The 22,833-nt window shown below is 44.4% G+C and overlaps 2 protein-coding genes across 3 annotated transcripts; both read left to right on the top strand.

Annotated features, from left to right (window-relative positions):
* Positions 1-341: 341 nt before the first annotated feature.
* cul3b (cullin 3b) lies at positions 342-13,257 on the top strand. Of its 2 annotated transcripts, none has more exons than XM_056611841.1 (16): positions 342-615; positions 3,990-4,187; positions 5,422-5,535; positions 5,636-5,796; positions 6,551-6,665; positions 6,808-7,036; positions 7,257-7,402; positions 7,653-7,829; positions 8,831-9,001; positions 9,219-9,326; positions 9,886-10,010; positions 10,331-10,427; positions 10,889-11,023; positions 11,156-11,342; positions 11,676-11,821; positions 12,007-13,257. In XM_056611841.1, exons 1-16 carry the CDS (start codon positions 553-555, stop codon positions 12,136-12,138), a joined length of 2,304 nt encoding a protein of 767 aa, XP_056467816.1. In that variant the 5' UTR covers positions 342-552; the 3' UTR covers positions 12,139-13,257. The 2 variants fall into 2 exon arrangements, with proteins under 2 accessions (XP_056467816.1, XP_056467817.1); XM_056611842.1 differs by having other exon boundaries at positions 10,892-11,023; positions 12,007-13,234.
* Positions 13,258-13,418: 161 nt separating this feature from the next.
* Positions 13,419-19,971, top strand: LOC130406351 (protein FAM124B). Its single transcript, XM_056611881.1, has 7 exons — positions 13,419-14,135; positions 14,486-14,517; positions 14,619-14,834; positions 15,169-15,564; positions 15,942-16,138; positions 17,194-17,377; positions 18,424-19,971. Exons 1-7 carry the CDS (start codon positions 14,065-14,067, stop codon positions 19,125-19,127), a joined length of 1,800 nt encoding a protein of 599 aa, XP_056467856.1. The 5' UTR covers positions 13,419-14,064; the 3' UTR covers positions 19,128-19,971.
* The last annotated feature ends 2,862 nt before the right edge of the window (positions 19,972-22,833 follow it).

Here is a 22,833-nt window from a genome sequence, read left to right as displayed (position 1 = left end):
ATCAGGCAGGTATTATCATGTCACAAATCAGCTCACATTACTTTAATTGGAAAGTAGAACACAGAACTAAAACAAAGGTAAGCTGTAAATACAACATTATATACAGAATGGTAATATCATTACATCATACTAACATAACATATTAGGTCTAATATGAAAATTCTGTAAACTTGTATAGTCTGGACGGCCTAAACATATTGCTCCATACTTTTATCAAATTACTGCATTGTTTTTTTCAAATAATAATCAATGGCCTATTTATAATTACAATAACTATTTTGAAAATCATACATGTGTGTAAGTGCTGCTTTCTCGCGTGAGTTGATGTCCGGGAGCTCTGCGCAGTGAGAAGTGCAGGTAGTCCGCCATTGCTGTATGATGAGCGACTGAATTTGGCATATTGGCTGTCAACAATAAATTGCTTTGCGGGGACACGGACCTAAAAGGAGGGTCGATTGAAAGCCACATCGGCTGCTCCGTAAATAGTATAAGCCCCTGTCCCTTTTCGAAGAACACTTTCATGTAAATAAGGAGTATAGTGACGAAGTTACCATGTCCACTCTCAGCAAAGGCGGTCCCAAGAAGGATACCAAGATGAGGATACGGGCCTTTCCTGTAAGTACACACCGCAATACGTGCTCCGTTTGCGGCCAGCAGCTGAATCGATGGCCGTGGTCTCGGTTGCTTTTATGCTAACATGTTTAACAGCTAACCAGTAAATACCGCAGGCTGAAAATAGTCAACAAAACGGCAGGAGTCAAACCCACTGTCGGTCAGTCTTTACTCGGGAGTAGACAGTGTGGTTTGCTAACTTTATGACTCATCGCACACCCAGTGACATGTTAGTGAACCTGCTTTTTTAAGTTACTTCTTTCAATTAGCACAGCTAGCTCCGTTTTTTTTACACAGTAAGTTTCACTCGCTTTCCAGACATTCAATGAATGAGAGTCCCCTCACAACACGTTTCCATTCCCTTCATGTAGTGAGTTCTCATCATGCATGTACGACATGTTTTCAATTTAGTGTTTCAGAACATGTGTGTGTTGCTTAGCACAGTCGCACAACCTCCGCCTACGTATTTGTATAACCTGTTAAAGTTGTGTTTACGTGGAAGTATGTTTGTATTTTGCATTGTTTTTGATTAATCAGAGAGGAATGGTTCTACATGGCAGCGGCATTCGTTTCTTTTGTGTCTGAGTCATGCCTGGAGTTTTTCTAAATTAGATGACCTAGTTTCCTATACAATGTGGATTCTGGTCGTCAGTTACTTGTTGAATATACTTGTGCTCTCCCCTGACATGTTTGGTTGTTCGTCTGTGAGTATTGTATTTTAGGTTTGTACTATCAGAAAGAGCTGTGCTTAAACCCCCTAAAAGATGCCCAGCCCTTTTTTTTTTTCATTGTTTACAGAGATATTGCTATTAGAGGATCGTTTTGAAATATATGTGTTTGGGCTTGCCTGACATTAAGGAGCCACCTGCACTTCTACTGACTCCCAGAATTGTGTTTCACGTGTCCTTGTCTTCCTATAGTTGATATACACCCCAAGAGACTGTTGACAAACAATGATGAATAAAAGGCCCTTACCTATGCTCTCTTAATTGCTGGTCAGTGAGGGGGATGGAATGTCACCGCTTCCTTAATGATTGATGTTAAACATGTTTAACCTGTGGTAACCTCTGATTGCTAACTAAATGGATACGCCCTGATGTTTTCCATCATGTTGGGACACTTGTAACCATACCAGAACCATTCCGTTTCTTTTCAACTATCTTTTTATTTACCTTTGTCACACTGTTACAGTGGACCCCCTACCCCACCCGGTAGGCCTATTAAAGCAAAGGATTTTATGAGTAATAAAAAACATTACACTATGGAATTTGCCACTGCAAACGTTTCATCTATTAAGAATTATCATACCTTCTTTTGATATATATGCTATGTAAGGGAAAATTTACAGCGAGCTGGTCATTATTGCAAAATAAAACCTGAAGGGTGATTCAGTTACATTATCCCACTATTTGTACAGCTACTTACTAAAATCAATAATTTCACTCAAAGAAATAACCCCAAAGCGATTTCAATGCATTGATTGCTTCCACTAAGAAACATAGTCTGTTTAATTCTACGGTTGAAACTGCGTCCATAACAACTTAAACTCTATTATTTTTAAGATGAGCCTACTTGGCGGTTAACTGAACATTTCCATTGATTGAGAAGTGAGACAAGGTGAAGGAGACTTCTTTGGGAATATTGATATTGACATTTCCTTCCTGCAGTGGATTTGCAGATTCATATGATCCAGGTCCTTCAGAGTCTTTGATCAGAACTGCGACCATAATCTCTGTAATGTAAAGCAGTGATCTGCTTTACTAACAGGTAAAACTAACAGAACAGAGAATCCAGCGTTAAAGAAAGCCTTGTATCGAACATTGTAACACATAAATACATACATTTACAAAGAACTGGACTGTAGGTAAGCATGCACGATTTATTTAAGCATCGAAAAAAGGGCCACTGAAGTGCTTGTGTTATTACACAATTGTTTGTTCTTGGTGGAAATGACAGAAGGATCGTCATCTTCATCTCGAAACATCTAGAAACGCCAATACTAATTGACCTCTTCTCTCTGGAATTTATTATCTGTATCCGACCCAATCGAGTAGATCAATAGGATATAATATAGATGAATAGTGATATTTCATGGTAACAAAATAAGATTACTACAATTATGACTTTCTCTTTCCACACGCTGAGCCCTGTTTAGCATTGATCAGATGATGAAGGCTGTATAAAGTCATGTAGAAAAGATTGAGCGTACAAAAGGGTGGCAAAATAACATCCATAAATAATTGCGGCCAAATAGTAGAATATGACTTTTTTTATCCGAAAATATTATAGTGGGTGTGCTTTATTTGGACTAAAATAATTAAAACAAACTATTGTTTATTTCTGAAGGCATACTTAGCTGTCAGTTGACTCACCTCCATAGAAATTATTAAACAACCAATATCAAATATAAAACCACATGTAAGGGTCTTTAATGCATTGTGTAATTCTTGAATGGTATCCAACTGCTATTTTTTTCTCTGCTCTCCAAAGGTGGAATTTAAGTGCCTATGGAACAAATTAAGCAGATTAATTGTGGATATGATATCCGTTGGGACATTGTCCAGGAAAAATATATTTTTTTCTCTCACAGGTCTGCCCTCATGTGCAGGAAATTCCACTGTAATGTCAAGACACTAGATTTCGATACCATGACAAAGTATGGTCATGGAATCCATCTTGTACTGGCCCATTTCTAGCCAATGTCCAAATGATCCAGCCTATTCTGAGGTTAAAAAGAGAAATGCGTTAGTTGGCCCGCAGGCTTTCCTTGCATACAACTTGGGTCTACAGTTTATATATACCGGCTGTGTGTGTGTATATATATGTATATATATATATATATATATATATATATATATATATATATATATATATATATTTCTTTTTTTTTTCTTTTAATAAATTAATATTACTTCAATATGATCAGTTATGTTGCTACACAGTGACAAAGATTTGTTTTCTGAGTTGTCTGAAAGCAAAGAGCAGATGCAGTATATGCTATGATAAGAGGAGGCAGCATTTAATCAGAGGCTTGTTTTTACATTCTGGTACTGGGTATTTCCTCATCAGTTACTTCAGACTCAATGGAGGAGGGACTGCTTTAAATGTGAAGCAACACCAAACCACTCCATAATAGATGGCTAAAGTAATTCCACAAAACATGTTTATCGTGGGTAAGAGAAGGAAAATATGAATCAAATATGTTGCACTGCTATCGTTTTGTGATTACTTTGGGCTATTTTTCCCCTCATTTGTGATTGAGAGGGGTTGGAAGGGCGAGTTATCTGGGGTAAACAATAACTTCTATTTCTCACTCACATCGCTTGTTTTGTGTTTTGTGCATTTCCCCGCTTTTCTGCTTCTGGCCCCTGCTGCAGATGACCATGGACGAGAAATATGTCAACAACATCTGGGACCTTCTGAAGAACGCCATCCAGGAGATCCAGAGGAAGAACAACAGTGGACTGAGCTTCGAGGAGCTGTACAGGAACGCTTACACCATGGTGCTCCACAAGCACGGGGAGAAGCTCTACACGGGCCTGCGGGAGGTGGTGACGGAGCATCTCATCAACAAAGTAAGGCCACTGCACATCAGTCCTCAACGGATTTTCATAGGGATATTTTACAAAGCAGGAACAGGAACACAAATTGTTTTTCTTCTTTTCCTGCCTCCAGTTTAAACGGGATTTGCATACTTGTGAAGCATGTTCTTGCTGGTTTAGATGACATATGATAAATCAGGTCTAGGTATTTCAGTGGTGAGAGATGTTGTTTAACTGGTTAGAACGTTTGTCAGCTCGCAGGGTTCAAACCCTGCCGTGGCCATGTTCACACCATTTACTCTTGGCACGAGAATAGTGTTTCTGTATGTATGTATGCATGCTACGAGGAACAGCTAATCAAGTGTGACGCCCTGGACCCCAAACCCTGGCTAGAACTGAAATCATACGAAAAATGGTACGCCAGTCACATTCCACAGTCGCGCGTCCCAAGTTCTAATATACACAGAAACCACACACTCGGATTACCCTCTTGGCCCCGGTCGCACCGACACCTCTCCACTACGCTTACACCCCAACACCTGTGACACCTCACCCTGGCCAGACAGAGCACAGTGAGGTGATGATGCAGCACCTCCAGGTGGAGGAGGAGGAGGCGGTGACGGAGGGAGGCCTCCGTGCCCTTTGAGAATCTCAGTCCAGCGAGAGGCGGCGTTCACAGTGCTGAGTCACTCTGCAGTGGTTTCTTTATCAAGTCTGTATGTACGCGGAAAGTGGGGAGGGAGAAAAGGCCGCCGATCATAAAAGTACATTCAGCACGTACAAGAAAGAAAGCAAGCAAGTTGGAATCGGGTCTTGCTCTCAGGGGGATATATAGAGTCAGACTATATTTCCCCTGTCGGGGCAGCTGGACTGTAATGGACTGAAAAAGGGCACTAGCAGGAAGGGAAAGGTTGGCCTTGACGGCAGCTCTGAGTATTAAATGTTGTCATAAAACGTATATGAATCCATCTAATGTATGGTAAAGGAGTCGTACCTGTTGAAGGGTTCACATCATGACAAAAGGCCACTTTTCTGAACTGGATTTGGGATGAGGCCATTTAAAATTGGTGTTTAAAGTCAGCCAACCATTCTCAATGTAAATATTATTACCTGATTATAGTAAAGACAAGGCAACAGGACATCTGGAAGGGTGCTTCATCTCTGTCAGTGAAATTCAGACACACACTTGACACACACACAGTAAGTGTGCGTGTGTGTGTGTGTTACAACCACATAGTGTGATAATATAAATGTTTTTCTACTTAAGGTACGGGAAGATGTCCTCAACTCTCTGAACAATAACTTCCTCCAGACCTTAAACCAGGCCTGGAATGACCATCAGACTGCCATGGTTATGATCAGGGACATACTCATGTACATGGTGAGTGATAGTCGAAGTGGAATAGAAAATTGAAATAAAACACTCAAATAAAGTACAATTGAGTTGCTCATTCTGTGCTTCCCGGTGTCCCTGTCCTCAGGACCGAGTGTACGTGCAGCAGAACAACGTAGAGAACGTGTACAACCTGGGCCTCATCATCTTCAGGGACCAGGTGGTGCGCTACGGCTGCATCCGAGACCACCTCCGGCAGACCCTGCTGGACATGATCGCCCGCGAGAGGAAGGGCGAGGTGGTCGACAGGTGGGCAGGGAATCAGCTGGAGCATGGAGTCAATGAAGGGATCATTTGTTATTCAGTTGCTGAGTAATCGTTGAGACTTAGTTTGAATCTATGGAAGATGAGCGCTTTAAACTCTGCAAGACTTCACTTGGCTGGTACAATTTGCAAAGTCTTTCAACTTTGCAAATTGCAAAGTTGAACGACTGAATTTTAGGTCTGAAGCTCTCTTACATGCTGCAATGGCTTCCCTCACTAGCAGCTCTCCCTTTAAGTGGTTTTATTATTGTGGTTTATTTTTTGCTCAAATCCCATCAAATGCTATATACCCTGGGTAATGTCAGGAAGGTATGCAAAAATGGATACCGCCCAAGCCTATTCCTAAGAGCAACTATTAATAAATCACTTGGCATATTCATATCAATAAATGCTTAATTTCAGTGTAAGAATCGCATTGTATTATTTAAAAAAAAAAGCAGGCATTCATGCAAGTTCTTACACTTAGTTCTAGGCTAATTTGGCTGTAATGACCATGTGCATTTTGCTCAATTGATGGTGGTGTCCACCGTGCAAATGGGGGATGGATACCAGTACCGTCCATCCACCATTACACCATCCACCATCCCCCTCAAAACCATTTTGGTTTTTCCCTTCAGTTTGGGACTCTTGCTGAGTTGTTTGTGTGGCCTCCAGCCAGGTCAGAAGAACAGAATCCGTACCCTTTGCCGTTTTGGTAGTGGCTATACATTACTGATGGTTTTCTTTGTCTGTCCTCCAGGGGCGCCATCAGGAACGCCTGCCAGATGTTAATGATCCTCGGGCTGGAGGGGCGGTCTGTATACGAAGAAGACTTCGAGGCTCCGTTCCTAGAAATGTCTGCAGAGTTTTTCCAGGTTTGTGTGTAAAATAAATGAATACAAAGGAGATAAGTACATGACTCAAACCTTCAAAGCACACAGATGGCCTTATTTAGAGTGCTCTGCTCATCACCCTAGTACTCATCACATTTGCACATTTGCCTCCCTCCCCCGCCAGATGGAGAGCCAGAAGTTCCTGGCGGAGAACAGCGCCAGTGTTTACATTAAGAAGGTGGAGGCGCGGATCAACGAGGAGATCGAGCGAGTCATGCACTGCCTGGACAAGACGACGGAGGAGCCCATCGTCAAGGTGGTGGAGCGGGAGCTCATCTCCAAACACATGAAGACCATCGTGGAGATGGAGAACTCGGGCCTGGTCCACATGCTGAAGAACGGCAAGACGGAAGGTCGGTCGGTGGAGCCTGGCACATTTCTATCTGATTTCGTAGATCCCCATGTGTCCTCGTTTATTGCCGTTGTTTCCCATTGTTTCTCATTATGAGTCATGACTGCAGGGCTGGCTCGGTGTTCACAAAGAAGTTTCACATCAACATGTTGTCCAGCCAATGATTGGTATCCGTTTGGATTCTCTTCTCGTCTATTAATACCGATGCAATCTGTGTGCAGACCTGGCGTGCATGTATAAGCTGTTCAGCAGGGTGCCTAATGGACTGAAAACCATGTGTGAGTGTATGAGCTCCTACCTCAGAGAGCAGGGCAAGGCTCTGGTGTCGGAGGAAGGAGAGGGCAAGAATCCTGTGGACTACATCCAGGTAAGGGACATTCTCCTGCCAAAGAAGCGTTATCTATGTCTGGCAGTATCCATCCGCTTTGGCTTGTGAGACGCAGCATTGAACAGGATTGACCGTCTATCAATTCTTATAAGAAGCATTGCATAGGAATATGCACAGCCACATATTCACACTAGGGGGTGGCATGTTGAACATATTTGCACATTAACTATGGCTTTTTTTTTCATTTTCTAACCCTATTGGAATTCTATTTCTTCTTTACTTTGGCCAGGGCCTGCTGGATCTGAAGACGCGCTTCGACCGCTTCCTCCAGGAGTCGTTCAACAACGACAGGCTCTTCAAACAAACCATCGCTGGGGACTTTGAGTACTTCCTCAACCTGAACTCCCGCTCGCCCGAGTACCTGTCCCTCTTCATCGACGACAAGCTGAAGAAGGGAGTGAAAGGGGTGAGTGTTCTCCACGGGGAAACCTTCAGTCAACAGTATGCGTCATTCTGTCACAGTGTAAAGGTCTATGCTATGGTGGTAACACAATGGTAAGTTTCACAGTCTAATCTTTTTATATATATCTGAGTGTGCTTACAAAGATAGTATGCCTAACTAGTGTTTAGATTCTCAGCCCGCGGGTCGGGTCGGGTCGATATTTCCCGCCACTATCCTCGGGCCGGGTCGGGCCGGGCTTTCGATCAAGCGTTTTTTTTTGTTTTTTTTATCATTGCTTTATTGGCCTAATGTGAGGAGAAATCTATGCCATAAACAGAAATATTATAGGCCTTTATTACACGGGTCTTCTCAATGCCGTGGAACACTCCGTTCACTTGCATGGGTAGTAGTCCGGTAACTTGTCAACCCCAGCGTCTTCCGTTGCTAAGTGACGTCACCGTCTTTGCGGACAAATTATTTCTCTGCTGATCAACACTACGAATGCTGGTAATGAATAAATTGTAAAAAGACACACCATGTGAAGTTATTTTTTGTTTTGGCAAGTAGCCGTGTAATAAGTGGGATAATGTATCGAACGTCGCCGGACATCATCGAAAATAAGCCCCTTCAGGGCGAAGCAAGACACCTTCGCTGCGCGTCGGTGTCCTGTTCACCCTGTCGGGGCTTATATTCCCGATAATGACCGGCGTTCTATACATTATCCCTTACATATATATTTAGCAGAGTAGGCCTAGTAACAAATGTGTACAAAGTTACATGTGTATTAAAAAAAAATGTTGGGTTGAAATCGGGCTCGGGCTCATAATTACAGTTAATGTGTCGGGCCGGACAGAACGGGCTCGGGCCGGGTCGGGCTTGATTTTCTGGGCCCGATCTAAGCTCTATGCCTAACTGTGGTTCTATGCTAACTTCACGGTCCTGGAAGATATATTTGAACCATTCCAATACGTGCTTTGTACATTGCTTTGTGTCCTCAATCGAATTCTGCCTGCAACCGTGTCCAGCTGACGGAACAGGAGGTGGAGTCCATCCTGGACAAGGCCATGGTGCTGTTCCGCTTCATGCAGGAGAAGGACGTGTTTGAGAGGTACTACAAGCAGCACCTGGCCCGCCGGCTGCTCACCAACAAGAGCGTCTCGGACGACTCTGAGAAGAACATGATCTCCAAGCTCAAGGTGAGGAGGAGAGGACACCCGTGTGCCCTGGAACGTAAACGAGCCTATAGTCCACAAAGCCACTTGGGTTTGAGTTACCCTTTTGTCACACAGATTGCAATAACAAATACTAATGGCTATATTCTTATTCTTGGTGTTTCGCATCCTGAGTGACAAGAGTGAATGACCCTTCCTGTGCCACTCGCCGCCTCTCACTCAACCTTTATCTTTGCCTCAGACGGAGTGCGGCTGTCAGTTCACCTCCAAGCTGGAGGGCATGTTCCGGGACATGAGCATCTCCAACACCACCATGGACGAGTTCAGGCAACATTTACAGACTACAGGGGTAGGAAAGCGCTTAATCTGACTAAAGTATTGCAGTGCAGCCCTCTCCTCTTTTTTTCCTCCTCATAGCAGTTTTTTGTTTCACCTGTGCTCCCTAGGCAGTGGTTGTCCTGCGGCTTGACATTTCAACAAACGATATGAATCTCTCTCGCTTGTGCCTGCTCTGAATTGCAGTTCCGTATTGTAGTGCAATACATAAGACAACACTTTGACCTCCATCCGTTTCTAATCCCTTTTATAACCAAGTCCTCACTCATATGATTATGGTTCTGAATGGTTTTAAACAGTTATAAACATACAATCCCTGCAGGACTTCAGATGCTAAACTTATGGTTTTGTTTTATTAGAAAAGCTCTAGCTTTTTCTGCGGGGCTGGTCCCAGTTCAAGATGCATGAGGATGTCTTTGAAATGGCAGCTCCCACCCCTCATGCCTCTCGACCCCGTGACAGGTTCCTATGGGGAGCTTTCAGACAAGCACTTATGTAGAGGACTGCAAGTCAGGAGCCGGTCCCAGAAGGTCATGAAAACGTTGTGTGTGTGTGTGTGTGTGTGAGTTCAGGTGTCGTTGGGAGGAGTGGACCTGACAGTGCGGGTGCTGACCACGGGGTATTGGCCAACGCAGTCTGCGACGCCAAAGTGCAGTATCCCCCCGTCGCCGCGACACGCGTTCGAAGTCTTCAGAAGGTCAGTCTGTTATCTAACCGCTGGCTGAAGAGGCTTTTGGCAGCACAGACGTGATAAACAACTTTGTTTTCGCGAGATGCAAAGTGGCAATTAGGAAGTAATGAAATGGAACGGCGTGCCTGTCTGTGGGTTTTTGGTTTCAAAATAAAGGATAACGGCTCTTAATTGAATTTAATTCCAAATTGGTGAGCTACCTCGCTTCCCCACAGAACTAGGATATTGGCTATTCCCTCTGGGTCCTCCTGTAGGAAGGTAACTTCCTCCCCATCAGTGGAGTCTATTTAGGATCAACGGCGTGCTAATGGTCTGTCGTCCTGTAGGTTCTACCTTGCCAAGCACAGCGGCAGACAACTCACACTGCAGCATCACATGGGCTCTGCGGACCTCAACGCCACCTTCCATGGACCAATCAAAAAGGTATATAACGGCGTCTACACATGGGGAAGACATGCACACCTGCGTAAAAAAACAATAGATTGGATTTACTCTTCAGTCAGAAAAGGGCAGGACCTTTTTAAGAAGTTTGTGGAATGACACTACTCTAGCTTAAGGTTAATATTCTATACAAGTACATTCAAGGACACTGGCGCTGTGTTTGTTGTCATTCTACCCAAGGTTGTCACTCCGTAGCGCTGTCGTGTCACATGGTGTATTCCACTTGTGATTCTTTTGTCAAATGTTTGTGCACAGCGTGTTACTAAAATGAGTCTAGCTTTAATTCTAAGACGCCCTACGTGAATATAGTTTTTACATCGACTTATTTCACACTTTCCCCACAGGATGATAAATTGGGGGTGCAAACCTGCCAGTTGCACTTTAACAATTGGGAAATGACTCCAAAAGACCATGACTGAGTTAGTGTTTCCCATTTCCTCAAGGAGGACGGGTCAGAGGTCGGCGTGGGAGGAGCCCAGGTGACTGGCTCCAACACCAGGAAGCACATCTTACAGGTGTCCACCTTTCAGATGACTATCCTCATGCTGTTCAACAACCGAGACAAGTCCACGTTTGAGGTATGGGCGGTCGCTTTGTTTGCTTACTGCCAGTACATTAGGGTTTGATGCTATGAACAGTAGAGCGCTTTCGACGTACGCAACCCGACGGCTTTACTGATGGTCAGATGTTACGCGCTCACGCCGTTGCAGGAGATCCAGCAGGAGACGGACATCCCCGAGAGGGAGCTGGTGCGGGCGCTGCAGTCGCTGGCCTGCGGGAAGCCCACCCAGAGGGTGCTCACCAAGGAGCCCAAGTCCAAAGAGATCGAGAACGGCCACGCGTTTACAGTCAACGACCAGTTCACCTCCAAACTTCACCGAGTCAAGATCCAGACAGGTAGACGGCTACAAAACATAAAGACCTGCACATTCCACGATAACAGATTCTAAAGGGAAAACATGAAGACTAACTGCAGAGTAGCTATATTTATTAGAGCAAGTGTTTGTATATATGCAATGATCCTTTTTTCGTTGTATTTTTGTTATATATTTGATAATATTTTGCAATTTTACAGAATCTTACAAAGGGACTGATGTATGATCTAAATATAGAAGTATAAAGGTTCTACCACAACAGCTGTAGTGGTAAAACAGCATATTTGATCATATGGAGATTGGCGGTCAGTCAGGGTGTTGACCTCTCTTGTCGTGTTGTCATCATGACTCCTAGTGGCGGCTAAACAGGGGGAGTCAGACCCTGAGCGGAAGGAGACGCGGCAGAAAGTGGACGACGACAGGAAACACGAGATAGAAGCCGCCATCGTCCGTATCATGAAGTCAAGAAAGAAGATGCAGCACAACGTACTGGTAGCAGAGGTCAGTTAACACACTCTAGGCTCCGCTTTGAAAAAGCCTTTGTTTTCATAAGTTTACCAAAACTTTGTCTGTATCCTTTGGGAAATAATAATCGATCAAGCATCGTCATCATCATAACGATTGTAACTGCTCCGATATGAATACTCAATATTTATTTTGTTTTTTTTCTCCTTCGCTCTTCCTAGGTCACGCAACAGTTGCGATCACGATTCCTCCCTAGTCCTGTAGTCATCAAGAAGCGCATTGAAGGACTGATTGAGAGGGAATATTTAGCACGAACGCCGGAGGACCGCAAAGTATATACCTATGTAGCATAAAAATAATCAACTGACAAGTCAAGAGAAACTGAGAGCCTTTTCTTTTCTGTGGACTGCTATGTGGTTGAATGAACTCGAAAAAGAGCTTTCATCATTGATTCTGGGAAACACTGAGAAGCTGTTTTATTTTTATTTGGGTTTTTTTCTCTTCCATTAAAAGTGTAAGCAAAACTAAAACCAATCAACAGACCTGACAACTTTCCAACAATAGTTTGATGCTATTGGCACAGAGAGTTGAAGCTCGAGGTGATAAAGTTGCGTTACCGTCATGTTTCTAATGTGGCCTTTTGAGACAATTGGTTCAGTGGGTCTGCCACTTAATCTACTGTTCTGTTGATGGAAGAGGAACAGGCAGAGTGAATATAAGAGATGTTGTGGAGGAAGGGGGCTTTTGTGGAGGCTGTGAAAATATATAAATTTCCCACCCAACCCACGTTTTAAATGTTGATGTTAGATGTGTTACATTTGTGTTTTGTGGCACCACGATGGCTTTAGCAGGTTATCGACACGTTTTCACATTCTTCTTGGGGTTTTATTAAATTCAAGGAGAAACGTTGCACACCCGCACAGACCTGTGTTATAATAGCATTGCAATACAATGTTGACTACTTCCAAGGAGATAGCTCAATTCAATTAGACTTTCCCAGTGATTTGTCTGTTTTTTTTCTTTGTTCCTTTTTCCGTTTCTGGCTTAACAGATTGTACCTCATGCAAGTCCAATATTTTATGCCAAATTCCAATCCAAATTCTTGCCACTTGTGTTGTTAGTGAGAGCTGTAGGTATATGGCATGCATTCTATCATACTGGGTCAATGGGGCTGGGGCTGCTAATGACCTAATGCCCTATAAGTGGTGTATGGTCTCCAATGACACCTCCTCTGCTGGAATAATGGCTCCACAATGGCCCAGAAGATTCTCCTGTCTGGAATGTCCCCCACTTTAAAGAATTCAAATGGAACTTCTTTTTGCCATTCTCAGCTGCATTTGGAACGGATGGAACGGATGTTTTAATGTGTACAAATTGTAAAATAATTGTTGTACTCACTGCAAAGGTGGAGTGTACAGGGCCTTGTTTTCATCATATTAAATGTAGAATAAATGAAGTCATGGAGTGCTTTTTGACCGAAGCATGAAGAAGGCTATACGTTTGCAGTGCAGTGTTTGGGCTAAAATAATTATGTTTCCAAATAAACAAGATTCATGGGTTCTAGTAAAAATAAAAAAGGTATAAGAATCCTGATTTGACAAGGATTCAGGAATCTATATATAACCCTCTTAATTTTTAACACACCACAAAGTAGGCAATACAGCACTCGATATATTCCAATCATTATTGCCCAATGTGCAGTATCATCCAACACTGACCTTGTGAAGAACAACACTGAAAATCAACTTTGACCGGAGTTAATGCTCTCAAAGCATTAACAGATTATGTCCTTAATATTCAAGGTTTAGACACCCCCATTCCAGTCCACCAACGTTAGACTTACAATTCTACCCTTCTGGGCTCTTCTTTGTCCTTTCATATTGTTCGACGGCTGCCATCTGCTGTTTTATTATAACCGGCTTTGGCTTTAAAACGCCCAAACATCCACGTACCGATTACACACTGTGAATACCATTGCTTTTACTAGTTGGACTTCATGGCAATGAGAAAAATGCTCTGTGTTTTTGTTGATTGACCCATATGTAAATTGTTGCCGGGATAATAAACCTAACGGTGCGTGTTTGCCTGGTGACGTCAGCGGACCAACTTGAGACGCCGCTCTGCGGTCTGGACTGAGGGGCGACGACCCAGCCTCCCTGGCTCTCTGTAAAACCTAATGGGATGCATTGTATTTCACGGGAGCCGTGGCAAAATGTTACTCGTCTCGCATCCCTGTGGGTTTTCCAAGGACGCCACCTAATGTCCTATTCCCTCGGACGATGATACGAAGAGCGAGTTTGTTTGAGGAAGTTGAAGATGAGAACGTGGACTCGGGAGCCGAAACAGCCGAGTGAGTTAGCCGAGCGGCGGCTAAGGCTAGCGAACTTTAGCAGTACGCTTTCATCCGTTTGTTGTGATTGTGTTTTGTGTCTCCGTATCAACGTTGCTTTGGTTATTCAGCCTTTTTGAAACGCAATGTCTCTGCTATGATAGTACACTAGTTGATCCTTTTTCGCATTATTTATCTTTTACACATTTGGCAACAAAGATACTTTGTTGTCATGGCGACCAAGGCCAGTTTCCAAACCAACCACAAGATGGTGACAATATTATGTTCCCTGCATTGTTTTTATCAAGGGATGCGTCTAATTTAATTCCCTCTAGACTCTTCATAATACCCTATGATCTTTTCCTCTTTAGATCAGATAGCAGTAAAATGCCGTCGTCCACCAGTAAGTATGGCTCCTTGCAGCATAACTAAATCGAATCGATAGTAAGCAAATGTGCTTCGTAGCTGTTTCTATGAGTGTTATTTACCCCCACCCCCCTCCAGAAGAGCTGAGGGCCAGGCGGTTGAAAGAGCAGCAGCAGCAGGTGTTTCTGGTGAACCTGCACCTCCTGGCCAATCCCGGAGACTCTCTGCTCCTCCAGCACACCGCAGACCAACTGCTGCGCTGGCTCTGCCCTAGCCTCCGCATCTTCCATGTGTCAGAGCGGGCGTCTCCCCTCCGCGAGTACTCCCGTCCGTCCCGTCTGGGCCCCCTGACAGGTAGAAGGGATCTTTTAGTCGTCTTGCTATTAAAAAGAAAAAAATATATATGAATACGTTGATTATATCAATACATTTTTAGCTTGGGCTATCTTCACATTTGCACACAAATGCTAAAATTGTTGATGTCAAAGAAAATATATGACTAATAATGTCTGTTAAATTACAGTTCAGGTGAAATGTACAACAGCACTTTATATCCAGTATATCTTTCGATATAAATATATATTGACAGAGATGCATCTACATTCGGAGGGCTGCCTTAACACGGACAAAACCCCAGCAGCCTAGCATCAGAGCCTGCGTTGAGCTGTGCCGTGTCTTGCGGCTGCAGGCTACCCTTCCCTGGCCGTCACCTTCTTCCTCCACGAGGTCTACGGCGAGGAGAGGATCCTGCGGGTCCTGGACTTCTTCCAGCGCCCTCCGTGGCAGTACCACCACACCGAGAGCTGCGGGAGCCAGGGCGGCGGCGGACACATGGACCCCCGCAGCCCCCCGACCCACGCCCCGATGAGGCCCTACCTGCTGCCGAGCCGCGACTTCTACAGCCTGGGCGCGGGCATGCCCGTGTGGGGCGTGCGGCCGGTGCACTGCGGGGGCGAGACGCTGCGGGTGACACTGTTCAGCGCGCACGACAACTACGAGGACGAGGTGCGGCTGTACGAGACGGTGCTGCAGCAGCGCGCCGAGGAGCAGAAGACGGGCTTCTGCTGGTTCACGCTGCACACAGGCAAGCCTCCCGGGAGCACGTCCCTCATATCGCCTGTACCGGCGCCCAGTGGTCTCCCGCTCGGGCACCAGGGGAAGTCAAACCAGCGCTGCTCTCAGCAAACGGAGCACTGACATTTCGAGTTTGTTGGTTATAGGTTTCCTAAAATTACGTTTAAGCCCAGTGTCTGACATGGATGTGACTGCAGCTACAGTAGGTTAGTGGATGGCGTACCCGACGTGCCTGCACAAATTCACTGTCATTGACGTCAGATCATTTGAATTAGCTGTGGAGGTAGGGGTTATTTACTTTTGCTCAAGAGTTCACAGGTAGGCTGCAGATCTTGGGTCGGAACTCACTCCTTTCGTCTTCCGTCTCCCCCCCCCCCCCCCCCACAGAACCAGGGCTGTGCCTGCAGCTGGCCATCAAGCAGCTGCCGCCGGGGGTCCGGGTGGAGCCCTGCTCCTCCGCCGTGCTGCAGTTCAGCGTGGAGGAGGTGGGCCAGCTGGTACCCCTGCTCCCCAACCCCTGCACCCCCATCAGCACCAACCGCTGGCAGACAGAGGACCTGGACGGAAACAAGATCCTCTTCCAGGTAGGCCAGTCTTCAGAGGGGTGACAATTGGAGGAAGTAGGAGTCATGTGATTTGTAAGGCCTATTTATCTCGAGGCTCTGTTAAGAGAGGAGCGACGCAATGATCAATGTACACCACGTCCTCTGACACAGTTCCAACATAAAGAACCAAATAAATGCATTAATACCCTGTCCATGTTCCAATCCCCAGTCCAAAGGTAATGTGTTCGAACATTTGTCATTTAGTAGAAATAGGAAATATGTTGTAGTAACTATTTTTCCATGATGTTTATAAATCCTGGTTGTATAATGCTAATGGTCATCAATTATGAATAATCATACACTTAACTCATCTCATCTGGTTTAAAAGGCACTGTATTTTCAAGTTTTATCGCGAGTAAAACTGGTAAAGGCTCTGTATAAAAAAAGTTGAGTACATTCCAGGAATACAGTTCTGTTCTGTCACACTGTAATTTCACATTTGACACACTTTATAGCAGACAAAATGGTTAGTCTGGGATATTTGTCTCCTGTAGATCTAGGGTTAGCAGGGAGAAGGCAGTGGCTTGGTGGCAAACACTGTTATTTTCTTGCGACATGCACAGTCGGAAATACTACATTTCTTCTTCATTGTCTTCTCTTAAACAGCTGAATCTGAGGAGAGGGGATTTCTGGCCTAGTTTGGTGGGTGGCCCAACTTCAGAAGACTGGGTTGAGATTAAAACAATCGTTTTAGATGTAATGCATGGAACATGATGGCTTGAGGGGCCACGCACTCTTTAATTTTCATTCTGGAATCTTTATTGACATCTTGTCAGAACTTTGTGTGAAAGAAATATACATTCCTTGAGGCCTTACATAAAACAACCCGTTAAAGTCGAGAAAGAAATGAAAACGACAGGAGCCTCATTTTCAACGAGACAAAGTAAATGCATGTCGCGTGCACACGGAACAAGGTAAACCAGCCATATGTGGGTGGTATGACAATCCTGTCAAAGTTGCTTACCTCGCGTTAATCTCCCAATCCGGAGGTGTAAATCATAATCCCTCCCCCCCCCCCTCCCTCTGTCATGCAGGTTAAAACTTTGGCCCTACCCCAGCGACCTCTGACCTCTGCCTTTGCACTGAGCTGCTCCAAAAGCTCCCTACTCGGGCTGCAGCTGAGGGGCTCGGGCCACACCCCCCCCACCAGCCAGACCCCCGGCCTCCCCACTCTCTCTGGTCCCCTCGCATCGCCGGCCCGGCCCGGGGGCAGGACAGGTACGGGAACCAGTGACGACCGCCTAGTCCCACGATTCAGACTTTATTGTATTATGTAAGGGATAATGTATATGAGTGCCGGTCATTATCGGGCAATTAAGCCCCGACGGGGACAACAGGACTTTCTTTCGCCCTGAAGGGGCTTATTTTCGATAATGACGGGCGACATTCTATACATTATCCTGCTTATTACACGGCTACTAACGAATAACGAATAACTTCACACGGTATGTGTTTCGCAGTGTTTCGTAGTGTTGATCAGCGGAGAAATAGTCCGCCAAAGACGTTGACTTTGCCTAGCAACCAAGTTAAGTTATGGACCGATAAGTTACCGGACTACTTGCGGAGTGATACGAAAGACGGCAAAAAAGTCCACTTTCCTTGACAGCGGTGATTATATGCTGAATATGCTGAAACGGTGAATTGTCAAAAAATAATTCACCGCCGGAAGTTGTAGGCCCATGCAAGTGGACGGAGAGTTCCACATCATTGAGAAGAGCCGTGTAATAAATATCAATAATCAACAGCAGAAAGTCGCCTTTCCCCTTGGGGCTCTGTAAGAGTTGAATTGGTTGAAACAGCGAGACACAAACTCAGCCAGCACCTTTACACCTTCCCCGTCGAGACGAAGACAAGCTAAAATAGGACTCGTCTACTACCCTATCTCTCTCCATGCGCTTGAATTGAGCCGACAATGTTTTATTCTGGGTCCAGTGAACTTTATTCTCCATCCATTGAAGCTTGACAGAGACAACGATGTCTGCAACCTTGGAGACCGGAGGAATCGAGTCACAATCGATCAAAGTGCCAACCTCAATAATCCCCGCCCGACACATCCTAGAGATTTATTGCAGGGTTAAAGTGGGCAACTTTGTTCCCCTTCAATGCTCGATCAAGCCTGGCGGCATATATCGGGGAGCGAGCGGCGCGTTGCTTTTATTTATGCGTTGGCCGATGTGAACACGACACAGCCTGACCACACCTATTATGAATCACGCCGGCTGACCTACTGTTTGTTTTGTTGCTGTTCCATGTGATATCCGTAGGCCACCGGCTCTCCGTCGAGCAGAGCAGCGAGAAGCCGTACGGAGGTGGAGGAGGTGGAGGAGGAGGAGGTGGAGGAGGTGGAGGAGGAGGAGAGAGCCAGGTCCCGGACAGCTGCTGCAGCACGCCTCCGGGGAGCTCCTGCTACTCCTCCCAGCGCAGCAGCCCCGCCCTGCCCTCCTCCTCCTCCACCTCCTATCCCCCCGACTCCCCCCTGCGCCCCTCCATCTCCCGCTCCCTCTCCCACCTCCTGTTGGAGGCGGAGGAGCCCGAGACCAACGTGGACACGGGGGCCGCCGTCTCGCCGCTCCGCCCCCCCGACGCGGGCGGCGGGCCGATGAGCCGCTCCTCCTCCTGCTCCTCCTCCTCCTGCTCCTGCTCCTGGTCGGCGGAGCCGCAGCAGGAGAGGAGGCCCCCGGGCGTAGGCGCCTCCTCCGCCCTGGAGACTCTGGCCCGGGAGCTGAGCGAGTGCCTCCCCAAGGCACGCGCCACCCCCTCCCCGGGGCCCTCCAGGACGCGGGGCCCCGCCGGGTCTCCGGGGACGCCGGGGGCCAGGGAGGGGTACGCCCGCAGGACGCTCGGCGCCGGTCAGAGCCCCTCCAGGGGCCCCCCGGTGGAGACGGGCAGGACTACGGCCGAGCTCGGTCACCACGAAGTCCAGACGGCGGGACACGGCCACGAGCTGATGGACGAGTTCTTCATCTGAGTCCTGAGTCCTGAGCGAGGGGCCGGTGCCAGAGATATCAGTGAGTGAGTCATCCTCGGGAAGTCATTCCACTCGTTGGTGGGGAAGAGAGAGGAGCCCTCCGCACTTTCCCTGGAGTGAGGTTATACATTTGAACACAAAAGCATTTGCTGCGGGGGCAGGACAAATGAGCAGAGCCCTGTGGTTAAGGTTTAGCCACCATGGATAGTTTTGACAGTAACGTGTCGTTTTATGTAACGTGTACTTTGTTGGCCTTTAATATTGCCACATGTGGTGTCTAATGTTTCACTTTTTAGAAGTCATAATCATGTTTAATGTCTTGTGTTTTTTATGTGTATTTATATCGGTTTTTTTTACAATGTTTGAGCCACTTCAAATGGACAACGGTAGTCCTGGAAAAAGCTGGCAAGGAAGGAAATGTTTTAACTTATTTAACATAAGCCAATCATACTTTTTAATCCCGGTTGGTGTTGATCTTTCGGCTGAACCACAAACTTGATGATCTTGGTGTTATGAGGCCTTTCAAAGTGTCTAATATTGTGATATCTATACATATGCTAACCCCTTGAAAGCACAGGAGACCTGTATCCTCTTTAGATGGTTCTGCAGTGAGTTTGGTTACAGCAGACTGAATCACCCATATGGCACTATGTACTGACCGCGTTTAGGTTTCTATCATTCTTAACATGTAATGATGTGTTCTTTTATAGTCTTCGCCAAAGAACATTACTGAAAGCCTGTATCGATATTACTGGTAAGAATAAATATTTATTGGGTCTCTCATATTCAATTAAATGGTCTCAATAATGTTCAGGCGGTGAACGATTACGTTTAGTGCTTATTATCCAACCCCCTTCATGGATGTGTATTTGAATTATCCAACCCCCTTCATGGATGTGTATATATCAATAGATTTTTTTTTTTTTCAAGCGATATATTGAACCTTCCCCCCCAGGTTGAATATATCAATAGATTTTTTTTTTTTTCAAGCGATATATTGAACCTACCCCCCCAGGTTCAATATATCGATGGGGTATATCGATTTATTTTTTCATATCGATAGATTATTTGTTTTCTCCAATTGATACATTGAACCTACCCCCCCAGGTTCAATATATCAATAGATTTTTTTTTTTTTTCAAGCGATAGATTATTTGTTTTCTCCAATTGATATATTGAACCTACCCCCCCAGGTTCAATATATCAATAGATTTTTTTTTTTTTTCAAGCGATATATTGAACCTACCCCCCCGGGTTCAATATATCGATGGGGTATATCGATTTATTTTTTCATATCGATAGATTATTTGTTTTCTCCAATTGATATATTGAACCTACCCCCCCAGGTTCAATATATCGATGGGGTATATGTATATCGATTTCTTTTTTCATATCGATAGATTATTTGTTTTCTCCAATTGATATATTGAACCTACCCCCCCAGGTTCAATATATCGATGGGGTAATATTACCGGTAACCATAGCAACGCAGGTAAACAAACCCCGCGGAGCCCAATCCCTACGTGAGCTCCCCGCGCTACGGCCATCCGGAGGCACACAGAGCTTTTGGCCGTGATATTATGATATATAAAATTATATTATTAGTTTTCTCCAATTGATATATTGAACCTACCCTCCCAGGCACACAATATGAACATATATTTTTTTTCTTCAAGAGATATATTGAGCCTACCCACCAGGTTTAATATATCTATGGATTCTTTTTTTTTTCAAACGATATATTGAACCTTTCCCCCCAGGTTCAATATATCAATAGATTTTTTTTTTTTTTCAAGCGATATATTGAACCTACCCCCCCAGGTTCAATATATCAATAGATTTTTTTTTTTTTCAAGCGATATATTGAACCTACCCCCCCAGGTTCAATATATCGATGGGGTATATCGATTTCTTTTTTCATATCGATAGATTATTTTTATTTTCTCCAATTGATATATTGAACCTACCCCCCCAGGTTCAATATATCGATGGGGTATATCAATTTCTTTTTTCATATCGATAGATTATTTGTTTTCTCCAATTGATATATTGAACCTACCCCCCCAGGTTCAATATATCGATGGGGTATATGTATATCGATTTCTTTTTTCATATCGATAGATTATTTGTTTTCTCCAATTGATATATTGAACCTACCCCCCCAGGTTCAATATATCGATGGGGTAATATTACCGGTAACCATAGCAACGCAGGTAAACAAACCCCGCGGAGCCCAATCCCTACGTGAGCTCCCCGCGCTACGGCCATCCGGAGGCACACAGAGCTTTTGGCCGTGATATTATGATATATAACAGTGGTTTTCAAACTGTGGGGCGCGCCCCCCCTGGGGGGTGCCAGAGTTCTTCAGGGGGGGCGCGACGTGAGAAAAAAATTAACCTGAAGAAAAACTCTATATTGAACCTGGGGAGGTAGGTTCAATATAGAGTTTTTCTTCAGGTTTATTTTTTAATATAAACCTGAAGAAAAACTCTATATTGAACCTACCCCCCCAGGTTCAATATATCAATAGATTTATTTATTTTTTTCAAGCGATATATTGAACCTACCCCCCCAGGTTCAATATATCAATAGATTTTTTTTTTTTTTTCAAGCGATATATTGAACCTACCCCCCCAGGTTCAATATATCAATAGATTTTTTTTTTTTTTTCAAGCGATATATTGAACCTACCCCCCCAGGTTCAATATATCGATGGGGTATATCGATTTCTTTTTTCATATCGATAGATTATTTGTTTTCTCCAATTGATATATTGAACCTACCCTCCCAGGCACACAATATGGGCATATATTTTTTTTCTTCAAGAGATATATTGAGCCTACCCACCAGGTTTAATATATCTATGGATTCTTTTTTTTTCAAACGATATATTGAACCTTTCCCCCCAGGTTCAATATATCAATAGATTTTTTTTTTTTTAAGCAAGCGATATATTGAACCTACCCCCCCAGGTTCAATATATCAATAGATTTTTTTTTTTTTTTCAAGCGATATATTGAACCTACCCCCCCAGGTTCAATATATCAATAGATTTTTCATTTTTTTTTCAAGCGATATATTGAACCTACCCCCCCAGGTTCAATATATCGATGGGGTATATCGATTTCTTTTTTCATATCGATAGATTATTTGTTTTCTCCAATTGATATATTGAACCTACCCTCCCAGGCACACAATATGAGCATATTTTTTTTTTCTTCAAGAGATATATTGAGCCTACCCACCAGGTTTAATATATCTATGGATTCTTTTTTTTTCAAACGATATATTGAACCTTTCCCCCCAGGTTCAATATATCAATAGATTTTTTTTTTTTTTTCAAGCGATATATTGAACCTACCCCCCCAGGTTCAATATATCAATAGATTTTTTTTTTTTTTTTCAAGCGATATATTGAACCTACCCCCCCAGGTTCAATATATCAATAGATTTTTTTTTTTTTCAAGCGATATATTGAACCTACCCCCCCAGGTTCAATATATCGGGGTATATCGATTTATTTTTTCATATCGATAGATTATTTGTTTTCTCCAATTGATATATTGAACCTACCCCCCCAGGTTCAATATATCGATGGGGTATATCTAGGGTTGCCGCGGTATACGGTATTACCGGTGTTACCGGTGTTGAGGCCAACACCGTTTACTCGGTGTTGCACACCGGCAACACCGTTTTTTTTTTTTGT

Source organism: Gadus chalcogrammus, chromosome 16, assembly GCF_026213295.1.
Source record: "Gadus chalcogrammus isolate NIFS_2021 chromosome 16, NIFS_Gcha_1.0, whole genome shotgun sequence".
In the NCBI taxonomy this organism is placed as follows: domain Eukaryota; kingdom Metazoa; phylum Chordata; class Actinopteri; order Gadiformes; family Gadidae; genus Gadus; species Gadus chalcogrammus.
This window is presented reverse-complemented; position numbering and strand designations above follow the sequence as displayed.